The sequence below is a fragment of the Bos mutus genome, chromosome 5 (genome assembly GCF_027580195.1).
Source record: "Bos mutus isolate GX-2022 chromosome 5, NWIPB_WYAK_1.1, whole genome shotgun sequence".
NCBI lineage: Eukaryota > Metazoa > Chordata > Mammalia > Artiodactyla > Bovidae > Bos > Bos mutus.
The window spans coordinates 83,467,176-83,479,991 of NC_091621.1; the positions used below are offsets into that span (position 1 = coordinate 83,467,176).

Genomic DNA, 12,816 nt, shown 5'->3' on the forward strand with positions numbered 1-12,816 from the left:
GAAGGGAAAGGCTACCCACACCAGTATTCTGGCCTGGAGAATCCCATGGACTTTACAGTCTATGGGTTCTCAGAGAGTCAGACAAGACTGAATGACTTTCACTTTCACCTTCTTTCAATATGAGCTGGTGAGCCCTGAGGGAACTCAGGAAGGAAAGAACACCTGCCATCAGACTGCAGCCACTCCCCATGTTGAGCCCTGAGGAGGATATGAAAACACAGAACAATGACCCCAGATAGCTGAGGTGCATATCAAAGGAAGGATTTCAGTGAGCCCAGACACTTACATCTTCGTATACTTAGAAAAGTACTAAACTACTTAAGATATCTGGTTTTCTTTAATTTACAATGAACTTTTGACATTCAGACTACCTACCCTTTGTAAAATTTCTATGTAACCTGGGTCCCCCTTGCCTCCTCAGAGCAATTCTCCCAGGATTACTTTAGATGCTACCTCCCAGGGCCAAAATCCTAAAACTTCCCATCAAACAGAACGTAACTCTCAACTTTTAGGTTGCATGTATTGATTCAGTTGACAAGAGTATATGTGCAGAAATAAATTGCCAAATACAAGTCTGATCTCTCTAATTCTCTTAAATTTCTCAGTGTTTCTCCTCTGGTTTCAAGACAAAATCCAAACTATTGGCATCCAAGACCCTCAAAGACATGGTTTCTTCCCCCGCCCCACCACCACTTCTTCCATGCATTTCACACTGTACTGTGCTCTGAATCAGTTACAATACAAATACCAAGCTACCTCTTGCTATTGTAAAGGCTCTTTCTTCTGTCTGGAATATTGTTTTCTTTTTTATTTAAGTTGGTTGGGAAGAGCCCCTGGAGCAGGAAATGCCAACCCACTCCAGTATTCTTGCCTGGAAAATTCCATGGACAGATGAGCCTAAGGGACTGCAGTCCATGGGGTCACAAAGAGTCAGACATGATCAAATGACTGAGCATGAGCATGAATTTCTACTAATCTTCAAAAAAATGTCCTTCTCTTGAAGTCTTCCCTATGTCCCTCTGTGTCTCCTCCCCACATCATGTTAGAGAGCCCTACCTAAGATTCCTAGAAGATTCTATACCTGCTTCTCTACTGGGGTTTATTACACCAGAATAAAACCTTTACGCATCCCTTCTAGAATTGTCTCAGATGCAAAGTCTGTCATTTGTTTCCCATATCCTTAGTACATATAGGGCTTCCCTGTTGGCTCAGATGGTAAATAATTTCCCTTTAATGTAGGAGACCTGGGTTCAATCCCAGGATCGAGAAGATCCCCTGAAGGAAGAAATGGCAACCCACTCCAGTATTCTTGCCTGGAGAGTTCCATGGACAGAGGAGCTTGGCGGGCTACAGTCCATGGGATCACAAAGAATCGAACATGACTGACTAACACTTGGTATGTATAAGAGTGTCTGACTGAGGCCTTCAGAACTTGATGATTCTGATGAAATATGTTCGTTTAATTGGAAAAAGGAACTAAGTATCTCCCTAAAACTAGGGAGAGCAGGAAAAGATGTCTTTTATTACAGAAAATATGCAAAATCTCAGGGCCCACTGCAGGGAATACTACAGCTTTTCAAAATGTTACATATTAATCACTTACAGTTTACAACATAAAAAAAAAGAGTAATGAAATCATCTTTCTCAAGTTTACAAAAAAATAAAAGTTCATTAAGTGGTTATTTTTTGCAAGGCATTACAAAAAGAATTTTCCCAAATAATTTATGTATAATTCCAAAATATATCTTTTGGGGACTTCCATGGCAGTCCAGTGGCCAAGACACCATGCTTCCAATGCAGGGAGCCAGGGTTTGATCCCTAGTAAGAGAACTAAACCCACACATCATGCAGTACAGCCAATAATAACTAAATAAATAAATAAAAATGAAAAGTTTGAATAATTTTTTAAATTTAAGAAATAAAATATATCTTTTACCTTAAGCCTATGACCCCCATGAAGGTAGATACTTTATTCTTTTTTTATTTCCAAAGCCTATTACTGGAAGATGGAAATGGGAACCCTCTCCAGTATTCTTGTCTGGGAAATTCCATGGACAGGGGAGCCTGGCAGGCTATGGTCCAAGGGGCCACATGGGGCTGCAAAGAGTCAGAGATAACTGAGCAACTGAGTACACCCTAAATTAGGAGCCTAGTGATCATATGTTTAAATGAATGATTGAATCCAGGAGGATAAAAGAACATATTAAAATAATTCTATTGTTAGTCATTCTGATAGTACACTTTAGAAAACAGAATAAAGGTCTTTCACGTTGTTACCATTTCCATTGCTCAGTTTGCTAGTAAAAAGATGAAATGTTACTTAATAAACAACATTATAAGAAAGCTGATCTATCTGATGAGAAAGCTGAGCTATCAAAGCCAGAACTTCTAACATAAAATGTAGCATTTTAAAATTCTCTCTGAAATTACCCTAAAAACAATGTATTCAAAATATAGTCTAGGAAATCTTATGACTTGCAACTTTTTCCTCAAACTCTGATATACTTTTCTTATGCTCCTTGGAAGAAAAGTTATGACCAACCTAGACAGCTTATTAAAAAGCAGAGACATTACTTTGCCAACAAAGGTCCGTCTAGTCAAGGCTACGGTTTTTCCAGTGGGCATGTATGGATGATGGATGTGAGAGTTGGACTATAAAGAAAGCTGACAACCAAAGAATTGATGCTTTTGAACTGTGGTGTTGGAGAAGACTTTTGAGAGTCTCTTGAACTGCAAGGAGATTCAACCAGTCCATCCTAAAGGAAATCAACCCTGAATATTCATTAGAAGGACTAATGCTGAAGCTGGAACTCCAATATTTTGGCCACCTGATGTGAAGAACTGACTCATCTGAAAAGACCCTGATGCTTGGAAAGACTGAAGGCAGGAGGAGAAGGGGATGACAGAGGATGAGATGGTTGGATGGTATCACCAACTCAATGGACATGAGTTTGAGTAAACTCCAGGAGTTGGTGATGGACAGGGAGGCCTGGCATGCTGCAGTCCATGGGGTCTTAAAGAGTTGGACACGGCTGAGAGACTGAACTGAACTGACATACCAGTTTAAATTAGCAGGCAACTTGTTCTTTCCCCTTTTCTTATTCCCTGTTTCCTTCTGTCCCTAATGCATGCATGCATGCTATGCATGCTAAGTACTTCAGTCGTGTCCAACTCTGCGAGCACATGCACTGTCGCCTGCCAGGCTCCTCTGTCCATGGGATTCTCCAGGCAAGAACACTGCAGTGGGATGCCATGCCCTCCTCCAGGGTCTCTTAGGTCTCCAGCACTGGCAGGCAGGTTCTTTACCACTAGCACTACCTGGGAAGCCCTAATGCAGATACAGTAATCAAAGGCACCTAAGACCCAGTCTTCCCTGAAGAAGGCCTTTGTGCATATCTTGGAGTCTAGCCTGAAGAAGGGAGCTTGAGCACACAAGCTGCTGTGCAGAGGACACATTCCTTGTCCAGAGGTCACACCTCTTGTCCAGAGGACACACCCCTTGTCCAGAGGACACACTGGCTCCAGTAGCCAGTGGGGCTTGTATTTCTGGGTTCAGCTGAACCGTGGCAAATATAGAGAAATATAACCTCTTAAAATTGAAAAGGATACTATTTCATATTCAGCCAACAATCAAGACTGTAATCTAAGACTAGCTATGTGAATTGAAATGACAGGAGATAGTTCCTAAAATTAGCTTGTGCTGTGTTGTGCTGTGCTTAGTCTATCAGTTGTGTCAGACTCTTTGTGACCCCATGGACTGTACCCTGCAGGCTAATCTGTCCGTGTGGATTCTCCAGGCAAGAATACTGGAGTGGGTTGCCATACCCTCCTCCAGGGGATCTTTCCTGCTACAAATTAAAAATAATGATTAAAAACAATTTTTTTAATTTAATAAAGGGATTTTTTAAAGAAAACTTAGAGAACTACTGCTCAAGTCAAGATTCAGTAATTAATTTTGGAAAAAGAAGTTTAGAATATTTTGCCAGGGTCATGAAGTTATATGTGCTTTACTCAAGTTTTATAATAAAATTTCACCTTGTCAGAAAGTAAATTCATGTCAGAATTTATGTCAACTATTAAACACTTAGGAAATCAATAAATATAATGTAATTTTCTCTATTTTTTTGAACAGTCATGATGTAGCTTCAACTAAAATTTACTTGGTGCCTACTTTATGCCAAGCCTGATACTAGGTACATTCACAAATGATAACATTTAATATTTAGAACCATCCTGCAAAATAAATATATTAGTATCCCCATCCTGCAGATTAAGACATTTGCTCAGAGATTTCTGACTTGTCAATCAAGTACTGTACAACTAGGTTCTCAGAGACTGAAGACTCTCTACACCCACTAAGCTTGCTAATGATAACAGCTCTGAGACGCTGAGCGTCTTTGTGTTTGTGTGGACACAAAAAAAAAAAAAAAAAAAGATTCACTGTGATTCATTTTATTTGGTCTCACTAATAGGTGTATCTTTGCCGAGTGGAGAGATCAGCAACATAAGTTAAAGCAAAAGAGTTGGATGTTTAAGATTAATCTTGAGCTATCTAGAAAATTCAGTTAACCAATATACTTTCCCTAGGCATACTACTTAATCAACATTTTAACCAATATACAGCAATTTCACCTAAGGCAACAAAGTATTTCTATTAGGAGAGTTATTTAAATAGAAGATAATGGTTTACCATAATCATCACTCTTTTATACATAATTCATGCTTCTAAAGTATCTGAGGTCACTTTAAAGGGGTTTTTGAAGTATTCTAAGGAATCTCTGCTCCTCTAATTTTTATAATTAACATTGTTTTCATAGCTACTTTAAAAAGGTTTTGCTATACAAAATAGACCTTCAGCCTGGCTATGTCCAAATAATCATAAATTCCAATTAATGAGCTATTTATTTAATTGTTATACCTGTTGAACATTCTACATAATGCTTTTCGATACAGCTTGAGTTTTACTCAAGAGCATTTCAAAGACCTATCTCTATCTTGCAGCTAATTCAAAGCAACTTGAAAATCACTAAGATTTACAGTATTTCACATTAAATACAGATTTAACATATTACTACCTCTATATTGTGCTGAATGTGAATTTTATTAAACCAGAAAGCACACAGCTGTTTCTCCCTTTGGGCAATACCACTGGGTTAAAATTCTATGTGTAAAGGCCTTTCACATAAATTTGTGTTCTTCAGGTGTGGTATTAGAAATTAATCAAAATTCTTATCGCTTATGGCAGCACAAGCTACTTGGAGCCATAGAAGCAACTCTGAATTCTTTGTCTTTTACAGCAGTCTCCTGAGAAGTTCAGTTTTTCTTTTCTGAACCTCCTCTTTTGGTTAGTAAACCTGAGGACTAAATCTGACTGAGAGAAATGCTTGCTCCTGTGTTTCTGCTTATTTTCTGAGCAGAGTCACCAATTGCCTTTCTTCAGGACTAGCTCTTCAAGGATATTTACATGATGAAGAGATAGTTCTTCATTCCAGAGGAAAAAGCAGGTTTGTTTACTGTCCAGGATAATAACATTAATAACGACACCCTCCGCGGCAATCAGACAGGCTTATTGCCCATAATAAAAGCTCTGGGTTTCTTAAGCTTTCTTCTGAGGTCCCTCTCAGGTAATACACCCACTGTATGTGCACATGTCACCAGGCCCTCCTCATATCACTTTGGGAACAGGGCCAGGAGAAATGGCAGCAAAATGGTGATAGCCTGGCAACTGGTATATTTGGGAGTACCAAGCTGTCTTTTTTCTCTGAACTGGAACCTGCCTGTGCAAGCATTCCTGGAACTCTACCACGCTTGCTGGTTAGCCCACGTGTGAAGTAACAACAGGGGCTTCCCAGGTGGCTCAGACCATAAACAATCTGCCTGCAATGTAGAAGACTTGGGTTTGATCCCTCAGTCAGGAAGATCCCCTGAAGAAGGACATGGCTATCCACTCCAGAATTCTTGCCTGGAGAATCCCACAGACAGAGGAGACTGGAGGATTACAGTCCACAGGGTTACAAAGAGTTGGACAAGACTGTGCAACTAACACTTTCACTTTCAAAGTAACACAGGCTTCCCAGTATAGGTTAGTTGCTAACAATTTCACCACAGATTGTGTTATCTGGCTTCCCAGTTCCAAGAAACAAAATCATACTCAAGATGTCTACCCTTCCTAACTGTCTGGGTTGGCTAGTCTAGTATTCTTGCCTGATTCACCAAGAAATTTGCCATCTTCCTAGTAAAAAAAAAAAACAAAAAAAAAAAACTCAGCTCTAACATGCAGCTTTTTCTTTTTTTCATGATCTTTCCATTCATCCTCTAGTGACAGAATTGAACCAGGTTCCCTTCCTACTAATTCTTCTTTAAACAAAGGGAAGTGAAAGTCACTCAGTCGTATTTGACTCTTTGCAACCCCATGGACTATATACAGTGGGATCTCCAGGCCAGAATACTGGAGTTGGTAACCTTTCCCTTCTCCAGGGGAGCTTATGATATAATTCCTTGAAGATGAGTAAAATATGATTTTTATCAAGATTGCCCATGCCTTCTATAAATCACTAACATCCAATCCAGTTACCATTTCATCATTTATATGATTTGATCTAATCAGATGACAAATCTTAATCTGATGTGAACATCTATGCATTCTCAGCAGATTGTTCTAAGCAGATAACCTGGTATTATTTCAAATTTTATCAACAACTCATTTTTCCTCTTACCTAAATGCTTTCCATTTTGATTATAAATATATCTAACATAATTAATTGCTTTAATTTCTCAGAGACTAATCTTTCATATGTATTTTCTGCAGAAAACATACAAGTAGCTATCCACATTTCCTTATATTGGATGAAGTCCTTCCTAGGGTGGGATATGCAGGGGACAGATATTATCTCACCTTAAAAATATATTTCACATGAATAGTATTGCACTGAATATCTAATTTTTCAAGTAGTTTCAGAGCTTTTTCTAGAGTAATTTTTCCACCTTTGAAGTCATCTCGAACCATCAACAAAAACCATGTAGGAGACACACCAAAAAAATAAGTTAAGGAAATTCTCACAGAAAGTCATTAAGTACTTAAAATGACTAAAGAATATTTTGTCTCTCTTCAATTCAATGTTTTTCTTTTTCTTTTCAGAGGATAGTCTATCTCATGCCTAAGTGAGAAAATAATTATATGATAAATAATATTTAAAACAAAATTAAGTAGGTACTATTTAGTGTTAAAGGTATGAAAGGACTTAATAAAATAAGAATTATAGGAAAAGAACAAAAGTTAACATTTGAGAAATCCAGCTATTACTTGGGAAATACAGTCTATTTTCTGAAGACATGAACATCAAGATCTTTCTATCACTTGATCTCTCTCAGGGTTAATTTCCTCATCTGAAAAGTGGTCAAATTAATACTTCAGGAAGGTAGGGGCATTAAATGAGCTCATAATATATCATTCAATATAGTTTATGTTACTGAGAGTTCAATAAATAGTAACCACATCTGATATGATTATTACCATTATACTAGCCAAATGTCCAGCTACTCACATGCCTCCAAAAGCAACATTTTAAGGACCATCAGAAAGAGGTTTTTTTTTTTTTTTCTAATGCCATGATGAGTGTCTAATTAATACGAAGGAGAAAACAAAAATAATCAAGCTTGCTTTATCTACAGAGAAACAACAAAATTTAGGACACTTCAAATTGAAAAAATAAGATTGAGAAGGATTAATATGACAGCCTATAAAATCATGAAAAGTATCAGTAAAAATTGTTCAACAATACACTCAATTTCAGATTGTTAGAACTAATAGGAAGCCCTTCAATTTAATGGCTGTGACTTAATATGGCAAAGCTCATGTTATAAGAAAAAGATATAGGAAGGTAGGGAAATTAAAAAAAAAAAAAAAAACTCAGGATGCAAAAAGAAGGAAGCAGTTTATACTCAAATGAGAGAAACAAGCTCAGGAGTCTTCAAAGGGGATAAATCAAGAGAAAGAAAGAGGAACAGAAAGGACTTCTGAGTGGATATTTGTTCTCCATATTTTCATGACCTGAAGTTTGTTCCTCCTCACTTAGAAGCTTCTCTCCATTATGAGTTGTTGCAGGTTCCAAATATAATTAACTCTGCCGCTTGGCAAGAAAGGGATTCCTTGAAACTCATCCGCTGTTGCCACTGCCCCTTTTCTAGAAAGAAAGCAGAAAACACAGTGGTTTGTTGCCTTTGTTCTTTGCAGTTAGCACAACACTTAAATCCCCCAGAGACTGTATGGAGGTTTGCGGTCTCTGCACTTCACTGCCCTTAAAATTTTTCTGGCTTCTTGCTTATGTTCTGACCATTTCCAAACCCACAATGTTTATGAGAGAGGCAACTCTTGCCGTCTGGCATTTTCCCATGAACAGCCATCATCTCTCATTTTATTTTTACTATCTTGTTTAAACTCCTCAAACCTTTCAGGATAATATGCTTCCACTGGGTTGGGGACAGTTATTCTGACGGTCTGATTACAAATCACTGCCATTGTGATCCCCAAAGCGTCAAAGAGCTTCCAAATACTCCTTAGAAACTCCGGGATGCTTCTCTTAGATCTATGACCACCTATGCAATAAACACACCACTTTATGAAGAAGGCTGTTCTGGAGGCTAAGTTCTTAAAAATTCTTCAAAATTCGTATAGCTGGTTGGCCGGGCACCACTCTGTCAGGTGACTGTCATGTTTTCCTTTGGGTCCAAACGCCCATTGTGATCTCATCAAAAGTTCCATACTTCACAGAGCAAGCTCCTTTATGACTTCATCAGGAGACTCAGAGCTGGCCAGACAACCTGGTTTTTGCATGGTCAGACATGGTAATCTTAAGCTTAAATGTTTAACACCTGGATGGGAAAGGTGCCCCATGGAATGTTCTCTCATCCTCTGAACACTGTTTATTCCAGAAGCTCTGCTTCTGCCGCAACCAAACATGTCACGTAGCACTCTGAGTAGGAAAGAGAAAGAAAAAGTAATTCGCAGACTATTGATACAGGCTCCTCCAGGGGAATTTGTAAATGCCTTTGACGATCTCTGTCTGCTTATCCGTGATGAAAAACTCATGCACCATCAAGGGGAGTGTGCGGGCCACCAACACTGCCAAAAATATTCTGTCCCACTCAGCATTGATGGGAATGCTGTCCTCCTGTCTCACCACAATGTCGTGGGCGACTACAGGTTTTTCGATTACCAGAGCAAACTTTCTTTCAAATTTGACCTGCTTCAAAACCAGTTAAAGGACATCCAGAGTCATGGAATCATTCGGAATGAGACAGAGTACCTGAGGACTGTAGTTCTGTGCGCCTTGAAGCTGTATGTGAACGACCACTACCCAAAGGGAAACTGCAATGTGCTGAGAAAAACAGTGAAAAATAAGGAGTTCTTGATCGCCTGCATCGAAGACCACAGCTATGAAACAGCAGACTACTGGAATGGGCTTTGGAAATCAAAATGGATTTTCCAAGTCAATCCATTTCTAACCCAGGTAACAGGGAGAATTTTTGTGCAAGCTCACTATTTCAGGTGTGTCAACCTACACATCGAAATCTCCAAGGACCTGAAAGAAAGCTTGGAGGTAGTGAACCAAGCTCAACTGGCTCTAAGTTTTGCAAGACTTGTGGAAGAGCAAGAGAATAAATTTCAAGCTGCACTGTTAGAAGAACTACAGGAGTTATCGAATGAAGCTCTGAGAAAAATTCTACGAAGAGATCTTCCAGTGACCCGTACTCATATTGACTGGCAGAGGATACTCTCTGACTTGAATCTGGTGATGTACCCTAAATTAGGGTATGTCATTTATTCAAGAAGTGTGCTATGCAACTGGATAATATAAAGGATTGCTCCTGGTAACTCTCTTGATCTGATTCAGTTGTGTTTCCAGGGACAGCGGGTGGGGGAGGCACTGAGGTTATTTTCCTAAAGTTAAGAACCCACAAGATATGTCCATCACTTGGCAGATGTAAATTTTGGGGCGATTTTTGGTTTTACTTTTTTGGGGTAGGGGCACATCACACAATTTGTAGGAACTTGGTTCCCCAGCCTAGGACTGAACCTGAGCCTTCAGCAACTGAAAGCAGAGTCCTCACCGCTGGACCACCAAGGAATTCCAGATGAAAGTTTAAATTAGGGACAAGTCTTTCAAATCATTTTATTCAAGGAATATTTACCAGTAACTTAAGGAAAGGGTGATGGTAATGTGGTTCATGGTAGTGACAATCACAAAGCCAGAAACATTTATTAGAACCTAAAATGACTTTGTAGAACGTGGCACCCAGAAGTATTAATATAGGTAGCCAGAGTTAAGGCTGTGTGAGTGTGTGTAGGAATGGCTTTTGACTTTCTTTGTAACTGGAGAAGGCATGCAAACAAAAGTCATTCTGCAAATGATAATTCACCTAACTCAACTCACCAATAAAGGGGTAGATTTCAATCAGTGACATTAGGGTTGGATGGTCCATGAAACCAAAAAATATCAAAAATCTAGCTCATATGAAGGACTACTGGACCCATGACCACTCCCCCTCATACCCCAACCCCTCAAAAGAATCTGGAATTACTCTAATCTCCAGGCTTTTCTTCAAAGAATCAAGTAGAAAAGCTTGATTCCCCAGCGTATATAGTCTAGCTCTTGTGAAGTCATTTATACAAGAATTAGATGCTGAACCCTGTGCTAGATGATTTACAACAAATTTTTTGTCATTAGGCTGCTACTAGTGGTAACCCCATTTTATATGAGAAGAATCTAAAAATGGAGTCACTTAATTCATCCAGGCACATGGTGAGTGATGAGTGTTACTGACCCCTAGCACTCTTAATCTCTAGGGCAGGGTCCCCAATCTCCAGGATCTAATGTCTGATGATCTGAGGTGCAGCTGATGTAATAATAATAGAAATAAAGTGCATAATAAATGTAATGTGCTTGAATCATCCTGAAACCACCTCCCACCCCTGGTCTGTGGAAAAACTCTTCCATGAAACTGGTCCCTGGTGCCAAAAATGTTGGACTCCGCTGCTCTAAAGCACTGCAGCTCTCGGGGGAAGCCCGTTTCATTAAAAGTTGTGAACTCTACTCTGCAATGACTCAGGTAAGCATTCCACCCAAAGGATACCACTCCCAAGGGAACTAGAACAGATGGGTCGCTGTTTTCTAGCCAACCAGTCCCCTATCATTTGTCCCAGCAATGTTACTGAACACTTTGTCTGTTCTTTAAGAATTCCAAATCTAAACCTCTCTACTAAGATTGCAGTTGAGCAGTAGCTGGGTCCCAGCCCTACATCCAACTTATGTGATAAGCAAAGTGCTTTACAATTTGGACCCATGCAACTGAAAAAAAAGGTTAAATTCTATTTAATGAACATTGGAGCCAATGTTTAAGGTTCCTCTACAAAAATGTCTAAATGTCATACCTCTCTTAATTGGTAGTAGATCTTAGAGAATCTCAGGAGGGTGACCCAGGGGTATACCTTTAAAACAACTTCCCTGTACCTATCCTCAGATTCTGAATTACTAGGTCAGCAAATCTATGCTTGAGCAATTACAGTGATGATTCTGATACAAGGGGCTATAGGATATATTGTTCTACTCTTAAAGTAACACATCTCTGCTTTCCATTTACTTAATTGAAATCATTTCCTATACAGCTACTGTCCACTGAAGGCTGCTTCTACTCCTTCACTGCATTCACCACACACAGGCCAAAGACATAGTTCTACCTTCATTTGCCATGTTAAAAATTTAAGGAAAAAAAACTAAAGAAAAGCAACAAAGAAAAGTGCTCTCATTGCACTAAAATATACCCATCTGACAAATTCTTTCACAAAACTCTGAATTGATATTATGGTTATATATGGAAGCGCTGATATTCCAGATTGGTCCAGCATAAGAGTTCAGTGTTTCATGGGACAATCACAGAAGCATTTAATGCCTACTCTAACACTGGGGTTTTTATTTTTATTTTATGTATACAAATATTCCCTCCCTCTTGAGCCTCTGCCCATCCCCCATCCCCCATCCCCCATCCTCCACCCAGGTCATCACAGAGCACCAAGCTAAGCTCCCTGTGCTATATAGCAGCTTCCCACTAGCTACCTATTAACACAGGGTATTTAAAATAATATTTATTGCTATTTCTGAATATAAAAATCACATGTACAAATCATAAAAATGCTTAAAGTGTAAAGCATTTTGGCCTATTTCCTTGCATCCAATTTTATGGAATTGCTTTAAATATTAAGGATATACAGCATATAAAAATTTGTATCCTGTTCTTTTTATATAATTTCCTGTTTGTCCCATGTCATTAAAACTCCTTGAGCAAATACTTTTAATTATTTACATGATACTCATATTTTCACGTGCAATAACAAGACAACCATTTCTCTATTGATACATAATTTAAATTTTTAGCATTTTATTTCTGTTATTAATTACGCTACAGTATCTCTGTGTATAAAGCTTTGCCCACATTCTACATTATTTCCCTTAAGATAAATTCCCTAAAATCACATATTGAAAAGATATGAACATATTAATGTTCTTAGTACATACTGCCAAATTGCTTTCCAGACAGATTCAACAATTTATACTCCCATCGGTAGCATAACAGTGCCTTCCTAAAATCTTGGCAATACTGAATATCAAATTTTTCTTTGAAAGGAAACATACTTTAAAGTAAAACAAGTATAAAAGACATTTCACTAACTTATGCTCAGTTTCATTCAGTTCAGTCGCTCAGTCGTGTCCAACTCTTTTTCAGATCCAATGGACTGCAGCACGCCGGGCCTTCCTGTCC

General features: G+C 38.7%; 2 protein-coding genes across 2 annotated transcripts in view; one reads left to right on the plus strand and one right to left on the minus strand.

Annotated features, from left to right (window-relative positions):
• PLCZ1 (phospholipase C zeta 1) overlaps positions 1-8,518 on the minus strand; it is a 48,461-nt gene extending 39,943 nt beyond the window's left edge. Inside the window, exons 1-2 of the mRNA XM_070370139.1 lie at positions 8,448-8,518; positions 6,896-7,055 (exon numbers count right to left, since the gene is read on the minus strand). Of these exons, the coding sequence (XP_070226240.1) occupies positions 6,896-7,055; positions 8,448-8,518 (231 nt within the window). The remainder of the gene's footprint in view (positions 1-6,895; positions 7,056-8,447) is intronic.
• A 439-nt stretch (positions 8,519-8,957) lies between these two features.
• Positions 8,958-9,857, plus strand: CAPZA3 (capping actin protein of muscle Z-line subunit alpha 3). The gene has a single exon (XM_005899474.2). The coding sequence runs from the start codon at positions 8,958-8,960 to the stop codon at positions 9,855-9,857; it is 900 nt and encodes a 299-aa protein (XP_005899536.1).
• Positions 9,858-12,816: the final 2,959 nt, after the last annotated feature.

What these genes read in the sequence shown, in the direction of transcription:
- CAPZA3 (XM_005899474.2), top strand. Translation starts at nt 8,958, where the DNA reads ATGTCACGTAGCACTCTGAGTAGGAAAGAGAAAGAAAAAGTAATTCGC.